At 33.2% G+C, this 16,830-nt stretch overlaps 2 protein-coding genes across 2 annotated transcripts in view; one reads left to right on the forward strand and one right to left on the reverse strand.

Annotated features, from left to right (window-relative positions):
- The window catches only part of put (activin A receptor type 2 punt), a 140,795-nt gene that overhangs the window by 92,290 nt on the left and 31,675 nt on the right, over nucleotides 1-16,830 (forward strand). The window lies entirely within an intron of this gene.
- On the reverse strand, nucleotides 4,700-7,187 carry LOC140442615 (uncharacterized). The gene is made up of 2 exons (XM_072533623.1): nucleotides 6,725-7,187; nucleotides 4,700-6,278 (listed from the first exon to the last, which is right to left on the reverse strand). Exons 1-2 carry the CDS (start codon nucleotides 6,963-6,965, stop codon nucleotides 4,849-4,851), a joined length of 1,671 nt encoding a protein of 556 aa, XP_072389724.1. The 5' UTR covers nucleotides 6,966-7,187; the 3' UTR covers nucleotides 4,700-4,848.

A 16,830-nucleotide genomic window follows, 5' to 3' on the forward strand; every position in this document is an offset into this window, starting at 1 on the left:
AACGTAAATCTTTCCACTTAGGTTGGGTGAATCCGTAACTCGGATGAACGCCCTGAGAAACTGTGAGAAGACGATGAAGTCCCGCTCGAACTTGCCTGTTTTTGGTTTGTTTTTTTAATGCCGCAGTTGAGTACGTGGCCCGAAGCCGAAGTACAACTAAAATATAAGTACATAATAATTTGTCTCGTTTCGAGAAATAGTAAACAGCTAAACAAAGATCAAATAAAGTGATGAATTTTAATTAAGTTAAAAATTTAGAGTCAGTGGCGGTTGGGGAAGAGTAAGCCAAGTCCTATGTAAATCTTCCAATTTAACTTAAAACTTGTCAAACCTGATTTATCTAAACTATCTTATCTTATCTAATCTAAAAAGTCAACTTTTGACCTATGGAATTTTACTCTACGTTTTTATTAATTTAGTGGTATTGCTTACTTTTAGGTTCACTGAAGAGGGACTGATACGTCCGAAAACGTTTTGAACGTAATCCTGTTGGATTTTTTAAATTTAATTTTTAATTAAATATACCAATTACAAAAGAAGTGTTTTACTTGGATGTTAGAGTTTTTTAACTATATGGTACACAGCCAACTCCTGGAAATGATCCCTTTTTAAGTTTAAATTAAAAACTTACGGCATCATAACAGTAAAACTATGACAAACAGAAAAATTTAAGTACCGGATGCCAACTAAAATAAACTATTATTTGTTCTTCCAATCTATATTTTTCTTAGATATAGGACAGATTATGGACTTGCTATAGTACTAATAATTGATTTACTTGTGAATTTAAATAAACATTAATTTTTAGAAAAATATTAGTTTATTACCAATGATGAAACCTGTCATAGTAGAAAGTTAATTCTGGCAACTATGCAATAGTTCAGGTGTATGACAATTACTCGAAACTCGACCTCAGTCGTCAATCGGCATTGTACAAAACAAGAAATAAAAGTTTATCAATCGAGTCCATTTCTTCTCAAGATTACCTACATAATATGAAACAAGATTCCCAAGTAGACAGTAAATTTACAGCAGAAGTTTGGTCATTCTAGCCGAATTCTTGTGAAGTATTATATCTATATCTATAAGTATCTATTGAAGACCGAATTCGAGACATCCAACATCTGACGCTGCATAGCCATCTGAGTCACGTGAATCTTCACTACCTTTTTTGTGAGTGTTAATGTTCCCGCTCCATAAGTGAGTACTTACAGGTAACACACATTGGTCAAAGATTTTCCTTTTGGGGCAAATGGGTAGAACCGATTTAAATACATAGTTTAATTTACCAAACGCTGCCCAGGCTAATCCTATGCGATGTGGAAGCTCACATGTCTGGTTATCTTTGCCCAACCGAATTTCATGTCCTAGATACTTATACATGTAGTCTGCACAATATCCCTTCCATCAACAGCAATATTTTAGCACTAGATTAGTCTACTAGATTAGCAATAGAGCATTTAGCACTAGATTGGTCATTATTTGCGTCTTGTTCATTTTAATCTTTAGTCCGACCTCCAAGGAAGCGTGATATAATTTTGCAAACATTATTATTGCATTATCCACACGATCGGCTATAAGGACGATGTCATCTGCAAATCTCAAATGACTGAGCTTCTCTCCATTTATGTTGATACCATGCTCGTTCAGATGTGCCTTCTTACAAGTATGTTCTAAAAGCGTTGTGAATAGCTTTGGAGAGACGGTGTCTCCTTGCCGTACTCCTCGCTGTATAGAGAATTTATTTATTTCTTGTTTACATAATCTTAAGCTAGCTGTGGCATTTTGTTAGATATATTTGATGGCGGCTTTGTCAAAGCGATATTTTTTCTATAAACCCCTTAATTGCGGCATAAGTGTTTAAGAGGTTTTTGGAACTTCAGATTCAGGACATTAAGTGTCTCAAAAAAGTCAGACAAATAAGCCAAGTAAAAGATATTTTTATCATCTGTAAATCTTCTGTGAAGATCTTGTTTTGAATTCATTAACAAAATTTCAACTTCTGACTTTAAATTGAATAATCTTGCCAGCATATTTCCTTTGAATTACCACCGAACCTCTGTGTGAAACAGGTCTCCTGATCACTATTCAGTTCTTGACATAATGCCTGAAAGAGCCTAATGTTTAATGCGCTGGATTTGATGTGGTTAACTATTTTAATTGCTAAGTTTAATGTGACGTTGAGAGGTTCAGGAAAAGTCTGACTAGCTAAAGCTTATCTCTGAATAATGCAGTGAGAACCAATTATCCTAGGGTCCTTTTTTTGCCAATTCCATAAATCCAGATCGACATCCTGTCATGGCTTGGGCCCCATCAGTACATATGCCAATTACCCATGGAAGTTTTGATGGCTAAAAAATCTTCAAGAGCAGAAAATATTTCAATGGCTTTAGTTGTTGTTTCAAGAGATGTTGAAAACAATATTTTCTCTAGGAACCGTTTTCTGTCAATAAATCGACAGTAAAACAATAACTGTGCATGCTTTGAAATATCAGTTGTTTCGTCACACTGCAAAGAAAAAAACGGTGAACCTTTTAATTTTTGCAATATTGTAGTTGATTTTTTTTTCAAATCCAGAGCCATGTCATCAATTCTAAGTTTTGCTGTGTCGTTTGAGAGAGAAATTTTTTCTACTTTATTACAACTGTCTTCACTAAGTATGGTACTACAAGCAGTAAGTAAACAAGGTTTAATTAATGACTCATCAATAGTATGTGGTTTCTTGTGTAACTATCAAAAGTGCTATTTTGTATGATGCTTTCACAGCTTTCTCATTTTCAACACGAAAATTTGCAGTTGGGTCAAGTTTCATACGTTTTAGGCTGCTTTTTTGGCAATAAAAAACTCTGGGCCTTTATCTTTCAAAGAAGAATGGTTTGTAATTAGATGCCGTTTGAAACGTCTGGGTGCATTGCATCATTACTAAGAACAGCATGGCAGTTGACACACTGAAGTAAATGACTGCCGTTTTTCTCCATAAAGGTAAAACCATATTTTATATAATCGTCTGAATACAATCTTTTCTTTGGAAGTGATTTAGCCATTTTCAAATCTGTTACACAACACTATTAAATAATTCACAAACAATCACTCTGTTATTAAATAACGACTATACTGATTGCTACAAACAGCACACAGACGCTGTCGACTGACGCGTGAGACGGAGTCACTAAACCTGAATCAGGGGTGCTTGCAATACAGTGTTGGTAAATATACTTTGGCTCCTACGATGTTGCCATACACAAGACTGTCGTGTTTACCTCAGGTTGTGTGTTTGAGTAAAACGATTTTAATCACGTTTAAAATACGAAATACAAAATATTTTGTTTTTTAACAAAATATATATTTTTTAATTTTTATTTTTTTTCTTTGTACCCTCACGCCTCCCCTGGAATTCTCTCACGCCCCCCCAGGTTGAGAACCACTGGTGTAGAGAATTATGAGAATAGGAAAAGCTAATGTAATACAAACAAAATTTTACTAATCTCTCTAATCAATAACAAATACCTTTTTATAATAATTTGATGACCATGGTACTTCAACAAAATAGTCTTTTTGATAATGTACCTAAGGGTAAATTCTGACTAAATAGATACAAAACGTTCATTCATTTGGAAATAACTTACTACTTATTGCATTTAGACAGGATTCAGACGACAATTTTGAATTCTTTACCTGCTCAAAAATATTTATTCCAAACTGATGAAGAAATTTGGAATTGTTTGAAAAACAGGTAAATAATGATCAAAAAAGGGATTATGGCAATTCTCAAGTGAATAAAGATGATTTACTATTTATTTATAATAACAGTATTTCCAAGAAATTTAAAATACTTTAGTCAGTTTAAAAAAAAAGCGTCGCTACAATAATAGTTTTTTTCATAACGAATGTCAACAGGGGAAGTTTTTTCCTAAGAAAATTTCACATTTTCAATACATTTCTCATTTTTACTCAAGTAAATTTCAATAATCTTTTTCACTTACGGAAATATTTAATTTCAATTAATCGTCAAAATTTAATCAATGGTTACATAATATTGTTTTGTCTATAAAAATTAAATTTGCCAAAAGTGAATAAAACTGGAATTGTTTTTAGATAAGCCCCACGTGACATGCTAGAGCTTAGGTAATTTATGTATTATGTAAAAACCAGTATAATCCCCCAATAAACTTGACCGACCACAGTTTGACTTTCAACCACAATTATATAAAGTCATGGTACCAAGGATAAAAATGATATACTTATATTCTTAAGACACTGTGAGGTTATACACTCATGATTGAACATTGAAAGTCAAATGAACCCGAAATTAACCGGGAGGGACCGTTTTGCTAAACAAAACCACGTGATTCGTATTACCATGGTTACTGCATAACCCATAGAAAATTGGCATAACCACAAAACTAGTTTTCAATGTTTTGCAGATTTTTTCTTAAAGACAGCAAACACGCATCTGTCGCCATTTAATACATCACTGCTGCTGCTGCCTTCTACTAAATGAGACGTAAATATTTATGAACGTGAATAGTGACGATAACTGTACCTAAAAAGTATATAAATTTTAACATTGTGACGTACCGCCTTAACTAGTTTCCCAGGACTGAGCAAACAGACCCATGCCCCGGGTTGCAGATTTCAGGGGGCGGAAAACTTTATAAAACAATAACTTTAAATTTTTCAAAATAATAATAACAAGATCAATATTGTTTAATTTTATTTGATTTTGTTGCACAATTTATCAGCTTTATTACACTGATGCTATACACCAAATATTACCTTCATTCAAAACACCTTTCACACTTCTATGGTTTTTCTCCAGTATGTGATATAATATGTCATTTCAGAGCACTAGCTCGAGATTGTTTCACACTTGTACAATTTTTCACCAGTGTGCAATCTTCTCAAATGTTTTTTTAAAGAACCTACATGGCTATACTGTTTAAAACAAAATTCACACTTGTAAGGTGTTTCCCCAGTATGCATTCCCAAATGATCTTTCAAAACACCTGCTTGGCTAAACTGTTTACAACAAATTTCACACTTGTAAGGTTTTTCCCCAGTGTGCACTCTCAAATGTGTTTTCAACGAACCTGCTTGGCTAAATGGTTTACAACAAATTTCACACTTGTAAGGTTTTTCCCCAGTGTGCACACTTAAATGTGTTTTCAATGAACCTATTTGGTTAAACTGTTTAAAACAAATTTTACACTTATAAGGTGTTTCCCCAGTGTGCAGTCTCAAATGATTTTTTAAAGAAGCTACGCCTCTTAACTGCTTAAAACAAATTTCACACTTGTAAGGATTTTCTTCAGTGTGGAACTTTAAATGATCCTTCAACCTATAAATTCGAGAAAACTGCTTAAAACAAATTTCACACTTATAAGGTTTCTCCCCAGTATGCACTCTCAAATGTGTTTTCAACGAACCTGCTTGGCTAAACTGTTTAAAACAAATTTCACACTTGTAAGGTTTCTCCCCAGTGTGCACGCTTGAATGAGTTCTCAATGACGTTGCTTGGTTAAACTGTTTAAAACAAATTTTACACTTATAAGGTGTTTCCCCAGTGTGCACTCTCAAATGATTTTTCAAAGAACCTACTCCTCTTAACTGCTTAAAACAAATTTCACACTTAAAAGGATTTTCTTCTGTGTGCACTCTTAAATGATCCTTAAACCTATAAATTCGAGAAAACTGCTTAAAACAAAATTCACACTTGTAAGTTTTTTTCTCAGTGTGCACTTTCAAATGTGTTTTCAACGAACCTGATTGGTTAAACTGTTTAAAACAAAATTCACACTTGTAAGTTTTTTTCTCAGTGTGCACTTTCAAATGTGTTTTCAATGAACCTGCTTGGTTAAACCGTTTAAAACAAACTTCACACTTGTAAGGTTTTTCCCCAGTGTGCACGCTCAAATGTGTTTTCAACGAACCTGATTGGCTAAACTGTTTAAAACAAATTTCACACTTGTAAGGTTTTTCTCCAGTGTGCGTTCTTATATGTTGTTTTAAAATATGTGCGCCACCAAACTGTTTAAAACAAATTTCACATGTGTAAGGTTTTTCTCCACTATGCATTCTAAAATGATTTCCCAATTGATTTTTCTGGGAAAACTGTTTCAAACAAAGTTCACACTTGTAAGGTTTTTCTTCAGTCACAACTTTCTTATTTTGATTTAACATTTTTCCTTCAGCGTGTGGACTGGTATGATTTGCTTCATAAGATGAATGTTCAATTAGTGTCTCCACAATTTCCATTTTGTTTTCTTCTTTTAGATAACCTAAAATACAAACTGACTATAACATAAATATTTGGGTATAAGGGAAATTGAATGTAAAAAGAAAATGAAAAGTTTTATTATTGATCTTTCGTTGAATAGTCAGATTGATTAGTTTTGTGCTGTGTGTTAAAAATACTAAGTACAAAGCGAAAAAATTTCAAAAAATGCTTTAAAACTTGCTCCAAGCTTTGTGTGTTGTCATATTACCTGAAATTTTCTCCTAAAGATGAATTAAAGTAAGAATAGAATAGAACATACTTCACTCTAGATTCTTTACTTGAGATTTGAATTTCCTGCATTATTTTAAAGGAATGTTGAAATGACAACACTCTAACTGAAGTTGCCTTTGTTAACAAAATATCATTTAAGTATCTAAGTAGATACTTAATTTGTTAATTGTTTCTTATATGCTCTTAAGTTAAACACATAAATAAATTGTTACTAACCTTTTTCAGTTTTTTGGTTTTCTTCAAATGGGTTAAGCTTATTTTCATGTTGTTCTATTTCAGTATTTATAGGATGTTCCTTTAAGTTTAAATAATCATATGTGTCATAAGTAGTATTTTGCCCATTGAAATCTTCCTGAACTTCACATTTAAAGCCATCCAAAAGAGCATCATCCAAGTCATTATACTCTTCTATTTCTATTTTACACGTTTCCTCGCTATTTTCTTGTTTTACTTCCATTTGATTACACTTTAGGCAAAGAATATCTTTGCTTTAGGACTTGTGTAGATATTTCAATAAGATAATTATGGCAATGAATAGTTTATTTATTATATAGCAAGAGGGTACGCCTTAAAAATGCATAATTTTTTGTGGATTGTGCCGAAAAAGTAAAAGAAAGCTCAAATTTTAATGTTTTCTTTGCTGGAAACTAGTAAAAGGCACAAAAGTATACAGTATAGAGAAAATACAGGTGAAGTTAGCTACAAATACAAATGAACATCAAATTTGCGTTTGCGGTATTGCCATGTCCTTATAATAATTATTAATAATATATATTATATTATTATATGTTTTTTGCCTCAAATATGCTTTGAAACTACATTTTTATTATATTATTTTATGGAATCGGGTATTTTTAAAAAAAATTTAAATTATATAAAACACGAACGAATGAATATTTGTTTCTTTTGATATTAGTTGCAGTTATGCAGTTGGTTATTAGAAAAAAAAAAAAAAATTAATTGGCCTTTAAGCTGGATTTATAGTTTGACGGACTGTAAACGTAGACGCACTGGAAAAAGATCAACATAGAATTTTGTGTACTCTTATTTATAAATGAACGCAAACGCATGACGGAACGTAAGTGAAACGCACTGCAACGGAAGAGTTCGCCAACTTTCATCTTTTACAGGGCGTTACTTGCGTCTGGCCAATCAAAAGGAAGAATTTTGTGCTGTCAACCAAAGTGAACTGTCTGGCACGCCCACCATTTTGTAAAGTTGTTTATCCATGGACGTATAAACATAAACTGTGTTTATACGTCCATGGCCCTGATTCTAATTGAGATTTCGACTCAAAACATGTCGAAATTAATATGGCGACGTCGAAATGCGACTTTGCGAACCTTGTGGATTTCAGCTGAACTAACCAAACGACGTCACTAAATTTCGATTTATCGAAATTAATTTCAACTTTAAGAAAGTGGTTGAAATTTAATTTCGAGTCGAAATTAATCTGACATGACTGACTGGACTGGGAGAAGTGAACTTAGGTTCAGTTTAGGTAGGCGGTGTTTTGATCCTTGCAAGGAAAACTGAGGCAAAAAGTATTAATATGGCTGTGTTTTACGGACATTTGCTAGTTTTGGAGGAATTAGAGAGGATAGATATCCGACGCTCATAACGGAGGATAAGAAGAATGTTACGGGATACTCAAAATTCTTTTTCACTAAGTGATGCTCAATTTAGGCAGCAATTCCGGCTTAATAAACAAGCTGCAAATTATTTAATAAGGGTATTAGAACCATATTTGGAAGAAGATGTTTATGCCTCTAGGATACCTAAAATGTTTAGGGTTAGTATTACTAAGCTGCAGTAAATTTAAAAATATATTAGAATATAACCACTAAGTCAAATCTTAGTGGTTATAACTTAAGGATCTCCCACATCCCTTTTTTTTCTTGCCATCTTTTCTTTCAATTCAAAATATAATTGAGAATGGCCACTATTTATGATTTAACAACTCAAACAAGAAAAAAAAGACGTTCAAGTAACGTAAACAAAACAAACATTCAACAAGCGTAGTGCAGCCAATAAACAACAGGGCCAATCCAAATTTTCAGCAGTGTCAAAATGATAAAGTAAATATCCCCAGTTTTAACTACAATCGAAATGAATCAGAATCGCTAGCGATTGCGACTGTCATGGCGTAGTCGCTTTTAAATTTCGACATCGAAATGAAATAGAATCAGGGCCCATGTGTTTATCAATATAATCAAATTTTGATTTTGTTGATTATTTGTTACAATGAACGTTAAGAATTTATAAAATAATAATAATAAATAATAAAAGGATATTATAGTGTCATGGTTAGCCACTCTAGCCACTGTTTCTACTCATGCGAAAAAATTCCACTCCGTCGATTTATAAATTTAAATAATCTTTACAGTCCGTTTGTTACGTCTGCAGTGCGTCTACGTCTACAGTCCGTCAAACTATAAATCCAGCTTTAGTCATCGAACAACTTCGTTGTTCGGTTGTTCCGTGCTTTGGTAGATTAGCAAATAAACTTGGCAATACTGTCACAACGTTGAAAACGCTACTTGCCAGATTGCAACAGATGTTCAGCAGATTTCAATTTTATGACTATTTTCTTGATGAAATGAAATGGTACCTAAATACCGTTTTGTTAATGTATTAGTTACTGGAACTTGTTCAGTATTTCAATTTAAAATAATGCATACAACAATTGTTGAACCAGAGAGGCTGTTAAATGTAGAAGAAATGCAGGAAGAACGCTTTAATTTAACATAAAATGTGAATAACAAAGTAAAAATATATCGGGAAAGATGTTAAATTAAACTTAAGAAATTTAAAAGCTTAAAAAATTAAAATTAATTTAAATCATAATAAATTAAATTTAAATTAATTAAACTTCTTTTAAAAACTTAAAAAGAAAAGTAAAATTAATTAATATTATATCGCATGCTTTCGCGATTTATTAAAACGACATGGCAACACTGCCAAATACAAAAGTTTCCCTCATTTGTAGCTAACTTCACTGGCACTTTCTCTATACTTTTGCCGTAAAAGTGACCAAAAATGAAGAAATACAAAAAAAATCAAAAAAGGAAAAAAGTTATAGAATAACCTAAAAAAATTTAGATGAGATAATAATAAAAAATATCGACGATTGGTTCATAATGAAACTACAAGCTGAGCATAGCCGCAAATGTCAACCATGGAACAAAATATTTCGGTTTGGCAGTGTTGGGATGTTTTATAATCCATGTGCTGCATGCTTCAAATATAAAGTGAGAAAGCTTTTAAAAAATACGTTTTGACTATAATATTTTACGAGTTCTGCAATTTTTAATTTATATACAGCAATGACGAGTAAATATTTGTATCTTTCGAAATTAATTACAAACATCTGTAGCAATCTGGCAACTGGTGGTTTGACGATTGAAAAATCTATTGCCAAAAAATTTCAAATAATTAACTGCAATTAATCTCCAAAGAAACAAATATTTACTCGTTCTTGTTTTATATAAATCAAAAATTGCAGAATTCATTACATAATATAATCAAAATGTACTTTTCTAAAGCTTTCTCTCTTTATTTTAATGCATACACCATGTACATTATAAAAACATGCCAACACTGCCAAACCGAAATATTTTTCCATGATTGACATTTGCGGCTATACTCAGCTTATACTGTCGTTCAACGACAGTACAAGCCAATGTGGCTGATATTCAAGTCAACCCAATGTTGTACAATGCACAAAAGTAAAATTTTTTGTACATTCGACAATGTTGCCACTTTTAAAAAAACCTAAAAATTTAATTTGAAACCATTTTGAAACATAAGGCGGCTGCACAATTGCCCGGGAACGGGTACGAGAATGGAAACGGGAACGGGAAAAAAGTTAACCTCTACGTAAATCAATGTTTAGATGCCGATTTAGAATGCAATAACCGAGAACGAGAAGCCGTCCGGTAACGAGAACGGGAAAGTTGCCCATGTTTCAACGTTCTCGTTCCCGTTGTATTCCCGGAACCAATCAGAAAGCAGTATTTAAAATTATGTCAAATGCCAAATAAAAATTTGTTTACATTGTGAGTGACCATTTTATAACCTAACCCCCTTGTCTATAAATATTTGAATGATATGATTTTTATCTTAAGGCCGACAAAACTTGTTTGTGATTGCACACATATTGTGTAAAATTGTTGCAAGATCATAAAAAACAAAAATATTAAAAGCTCGTCCTCATTAAATAAATCCATATTTTCAGAGTTACCAGACATCCTCTTTTAATAAAATTAGAAAAAGATTGTTCCACAAAATTTATTTTGAGAAAAAAATAATTAACAGCACAAGTGACAGTGACACAAAACATTTAAATATTCGTAGCACAAAACACCTTGTTTACCCTTAATTGTGAATCTGCTGATGCTTTCAGTTTCCGTTCTCGTTCCTGTTTCCGGTCAATTGTGCAGCCGCCTATAGACGTATATATTAACATAGACCGAGCAGTCTGTAGAGCTAAGGACGACACTATCTTTGTTATCATTGTTAGTTGTGTCATAGAATAATAAACAATTGTTATTTATTCTGTGGTTGTGTCTTTATCTTACATCAAATAAGTATAGCAGCGTCTCTATTTGTACAGTAGAGCGAGTGGGGAGTTTCAATGCACTACTGCATTGCAATGTGATCGTTGCAATATCAGCCCGTTCCCCCAGTGCGACAGACAAACTGACGCAAAGCTCTCCGTGCATCTCTTTCTAATGGGCCGGGTTTATCGACCACGTGACATTCTCATTGGTCATTTAAGTCACGTGGTCGATGAACCAGGTAAATAAGAAAGTGACGCAGAGACTGCTTTGCGTCAGTTTTATCTGTAGCACTGGCGGAACAGGCTGGTATTGTAACGCTCAGTCTATCTTGTATTATATGTGTATGACCCAACCATAGACATATAATACAAATAGACTGTCTGTTGCAATACAGGCTCAGTGTGACAGAGAAAACTGACGCAAAGCAGTCCCTGGGTCTCTTTCTTATTTGACAGGTTTATCGAACACGCCACCTAAGTGACCAATGGGAAGGTCACGTGGTCGTCCCATTAGAAAAGGGTACATTCTTGAACAGGAATCAGTAAAGGAACCGAATCAGAAACATTTTTCCTACGGGAGCGGCCTCATAACCTGGACTATAATACTTTTAAACCATTTAGAACCATTTTTTTTTCGGCATTTTTTTTGCTGATAATTGATGTCAATATTAACACTATTATATTAATGCCGTACAGGAATTTTTGATCGTAACATCCCACTTTTGAGGGAAATTAATTTTCCTCTCATGTAATTTGTAATTTTTAATGTAATTTTCCTCTCAAAAAGAGTATTATTTTATGCAACTAAATTTAAATCAGTGAGTTTTGTATTGACTCACATCACCTCATTTGTACTACTTAAAAATAGAGGGGTGCGCTCTAGATTTCTCTATTGCAAAAAAAATATTCTAAATAACGATCCAAAACTATGTGTATGCATGCCGTACTGTATCAAATTGCCCAAAAAGTGGTCAAAATTTTTCGAAAAATAAAGATTGTCCCTGCTACTGGTACTAATATTTTTGTACGGCATTAGCTCGCAGGTCATTATTTTGTATTACCTACCTAAGTTATAAATGTCGTACAAATATGTTTGACCAAAATGTCCCCTCCCCCATTGAGTGTTAAGTTTACTTTACCTGTGTAGTCATCTGTTCCTAAAGTTGTTATTACATATTGTAGTATTGATTTACACACGCTGAAAAAATAGTTGGCAAATACCAAAGTGGCTTCTGTAGACAGAAGTCAACAATAGACCAGATATTTGTTCTGCGACAGATCCTCGAAAAAACAAGTGAATATAACATCGACACACATAATCTCTTCATAGACTTTGAAAGCGCATATGACAATATAAACCGAGAATTCTTAATAAAAGCAATGAAAGAATTTAATATACCAACACAACTAATAGAACTGATAAAGGAATCTCTAAAAGTAGAAAGTAAAATCCGGATACAAAATGAATTAACGGAAACAATAGATGTGAAAAAGGGACTACGCCAGGGAGACGCTCTATCATGCATCTTGTTCAACATCGTACTCGAGAAAATACTGAGGGACACAACAGTCAATACACGAGGAACAATCATTAATAAAAGCGTGCAAATACTAGCATTTGCAGATGATGTTGACATAATCGCAAGATCAAGAAGAGAAATGATAGAAGCATACAACCAAATAGAACGAGCTGCACAAAATAGTGGTCTTAAAATCAATCAGACCAAAACAAAATATATGCAGGTAAGTAAAAACGCAGAAATAAGGCAGCCACAAAATATAACAATAGGAGAATACAACATAGAGGGGGTAAAAAACTTTATATACTTGGGATCCCTAGTCACGTCTGATAATAACGTTACGGAGGAAGTGAAGAGGCGAATATTTATTGCAAATAAATGTTACCATGGCTTAATTAGACACTTAAGATCAGATAACGTCGCAAGAAAGACAAAATGCCAAATATATAAAACCCTAATTAGACCGGTACTCACATATGGCTCAGAAACCTGGACACTCACTAAAAGAGAGGAAACGTTGTTAGCTACCTTCGAAATAAAAATCTTGCGACACATATATAAGGGCACAAAAGAAAACGGAATATGGCGAAGACGATACAACTCTGAACTATACAAAATATACCAGGATCCGGATATTATAACATTCATTAAAATAGGACGGCTGCGTTGGATAGGACATGTAGAAAGAATGGAAGAAGGCGAAATACCAAACAAAATATTCAAACAGATGCCAGTAGGAAAAAGAACAAGAGGAAGACCGAAACTGAGATACTTAGAACAAATAGAAAATGATATAACAACCTTAAAAATAAAAAAACTGGAGAAAAAAAGCACGAAACAGATCAGAATGGAGAAGAATCCTGGAACAGGCCAAGTCCCAAAAAGGGTTATCGAGCCAGTGATGAGGATGTAGTATTGATTTACATGTGATTCATGCTGTCTCAAATGACAAAATTTTCTTCCTTATCATTACATTATTTATCAATTCGATATATACCGTCGATGTCTAAAAATGCAACAAGGCGACTTCTTTCAGGTGTAAACTCCTTTTAAGTTCCGAGACCAGATTGTGACAGTTGGCTTCCCCTGATTTTCCTGCTTGATATGCCTGTTCTCGTTGGTGCAGAGTGTTTTAAGTAAAATAGTTTTTTTTGGCGTATTCATTCAAGATTGTTTCTATGGTTTTTAACACGAATGAAGTCCGACTTATTGGCCTGTATGATTGTGCTAAGGTGTAATCTGTTTTTTCTGATTAGCAATACCTAAACGCCACCCTCGATCTTCTCCAAACTTTGGGAATGTACGCCAGAACATGGCTAGCTCTAAATATTTTCGATTAGAGGATCGATAAGTATTTCCAGTCCATCTTGGGGTAGCCTGGGAAATATACCATCTAGTCGTGCAGTTTTTTACGGTTCAAAAGTTTCAATACATCATCTAACCATGTGAGAATCAAAGATCTCTAGAGAGGTCAGACATTCAATTCTGGTTGAACTAAAGATTGTTTGTTGATTATTTCCACCAGTCAATTATGTCGATCCTTTAAAGTTTTTTATACATTCTTTATTTATTTTAATCTGTTTCTACAAATAAAAAAAAAACAATAAACAATAAGTTTATCACGTACCTAATTAACACAGGGGAATCCGTCTAGTGACAAAAATTCTTTGAGATACATTTCTAATCCTGGGAAGTGAACACTTAAAAGATACTTTATAGCCTCTCTTTCAGTGTATGTATAATTGACATTGGGCAATTTAATTGACATTGACTTCAGTTTATTAGTGTTATCTCTTCTATTAAAATTCTGTTGTGGAGGAAAGTTTTCTTGTATTTATTGAAGCATATTCCAAATTCTTAAAATCGTGGAAACTGTGTGATATCTATGTCTCTTTAAAATTTAGTAGAAACTTGTTCTTTAGCTGGTTTTTAAAACACTTACATATCGATGGCTTAATCTGCAAAAAAGCCAACTCCATTTAGGCAAATTTTTCAGTATGAACATAAAACCGTTCAGTTCATGAATAATTATACTTACGGTTAATTACTAAATCTTAATTCTTTATTTTAATGCTTGGTGTTAATAATAATTAATCAAAAATAACTTTGTTTGACCTAAAACTTTTTTAAGGAGTTAGCTTTTTTACATATTCAGTAAGAAATAGAAAAAATGAGTTAGCCTGTTTTTTTGAACATCTTTTAAAACAAATTAATATAAAGAACTAAAATTTAAAAGTATCAAGAAAAAATAAAATATTACAGTATAAAAAACTTGTTAAAAAAAAGATTGTTAAAAAAAATGTTTATTTATGAGGTAGATTATTGTAGTAGCAATGATAATCAGTTGGGATGGAGGTTTTTAGATCTTGAAGATCCTGGAACTTTCTGATGGTTAATGGGAATCTATCAGAAAGGAAGTTCGGCAGCTGAGCAAACTCCTTTGGATTAGTCATTTTTTCACGCCGTTGGGGAAGTAACTTCCATTCTTCTTCAAAATTTACTTTATAAAATACGTATATTTTAGGGCTCTGATTTTATTAACCTTAAAAAGAAAAATTAAAAATATTTACTACCTTACCTGTCAAAGGTGAAGAAAAAAAATTTACCTCGAGATTCCCCTTCATTTTTCCAGGTCGAATGGATTTAGGAAATTTGACATCATTAAACGACTTAAAAATCAATGTGCTAAATATTCAACGCAGTGTTACGTAAAAATATGAGTCATAGTTTTAACTTGTAAACATGTTTTTATTCACATGTTTATGTTTTAGATTTTACGAGAGGCTTCTATTTACCTGAACGGACCTTCCAGAAAACGGTCGAACCGATGTGAAAATACCCGTTTGCCTTTACCGTTATAATTTCGCCGCTAGTCGAGAAGGCTGTCGATGGTTCCAGCTTAACGGCACTGGCATATATTAACAGGACATTTTATTTGGAAGGGACAGTTAAATCTGAAGACTTGCGCCCGCGATTTTAATTGTAGCGTTCGTATAAAATAAATTATGTATTATTGAGTAGTTAAATAAATTAATATAAGTTATCGTGCTTTTTAATAAATTAAAATAAGAACCTTTTAATAAAGACATTATAAATTGAATAAAGACAACAGTTAAATAAATATCATTTCAGTAGTATGGTTTTGGATGTTTGCGAGCACTTCGGCAAATACCAATGTATTTAGTAGGTACATTAATAATTTTATTTCGAAGTTTTTTTTCGATTGAGGCATGCATAGAATCTACCTCCATCTATGTGTGACCTACTTCAAGGTACTTCTGTTCAATAACGATGTTCCTGGTCATCTCCACATTTATCAAACCATTTGAGGCCGTAACGTTTCGATTTTAAGCTGCGCATCTGTCGCTGTAAATCACTACTTTTTTGTCTATGGTGTCCAAGATTTGTGGTAGAACTTTATCTATAAGAAAGTATGAAATGACAAAAGCAAATTCTTCAGCGGAAACTCCACCTTTCCACCTGTCTCATTCCATAAAAAGCAGTATGCTTCCTTAGTTTTTAAATCTAATGCACAAAAGTTATGCACATTAAGTTTAGATTTGTAATACAGTGACGATACATTAGATTTTGGTGCTGTAGCAGAGCCTGAACATTATCTGCAAATACGTAATCTTCTCAGATTTTATGCTTTTCTTTTTCAGCACGAGCCTGCCCTTTTCTTGTTGTGTGTTTCTTGTATTCATCTTCAGATACAAAACCCAATTTATATGACGTGAATTTTTCGCAGGCGTCTTTTTAGGGATGAAATAATGATATGTTTTCCGTATCTAAAGTGTTATTAAATTTTGCCACCGATACAGGCATAACGATGTTTGTAGAACACCAGTCCGAAACATAATAATCATAAAGCCACTGTTTTGATAACAACCATTTGGGCACGATTCCATGTTTAAACTACTTTCTAACGGTTGGCGCAACACGGAGTTGGCGCTTTTACCGTAGTGGGGGTCTTATGCATGGAGGTAGCTTGTTTTTGGGCAGGCTATTTGAAAGGCTTACGATAAAAATTAGGAGTTAGCGGTTTGTGAACTGATATATAGCTGGGTAAAGAAAGCAATACACAAATAAAACGATATTACGAAAAAAGTGGAGTTAGCTTATTTGCAGATTAAGTCATCGATATAGCAATCTCATAAAATTTCGTATGAAATCAAAGGCTATAGCGGGATAAGATGGTCAAAATTGTCCCCGCACTGATCAGCACCGCGACTTGTGTTTTT

This window comes from Diabrotica undecimpunctata, chromosome 6 (genome assembly GCF_040954645.1).
Source record: "Diabrotica undecimpunctata isolate CICGRU chromosome 6, icDiaUnde3, whole genome shotgun sequence".
NCBI lineage: Eukaryota > Metazoa > Arthropoda > Insecta > Coleoptera > Chrysomelidae > Diabrotica > Diabrotica undecimpunctata.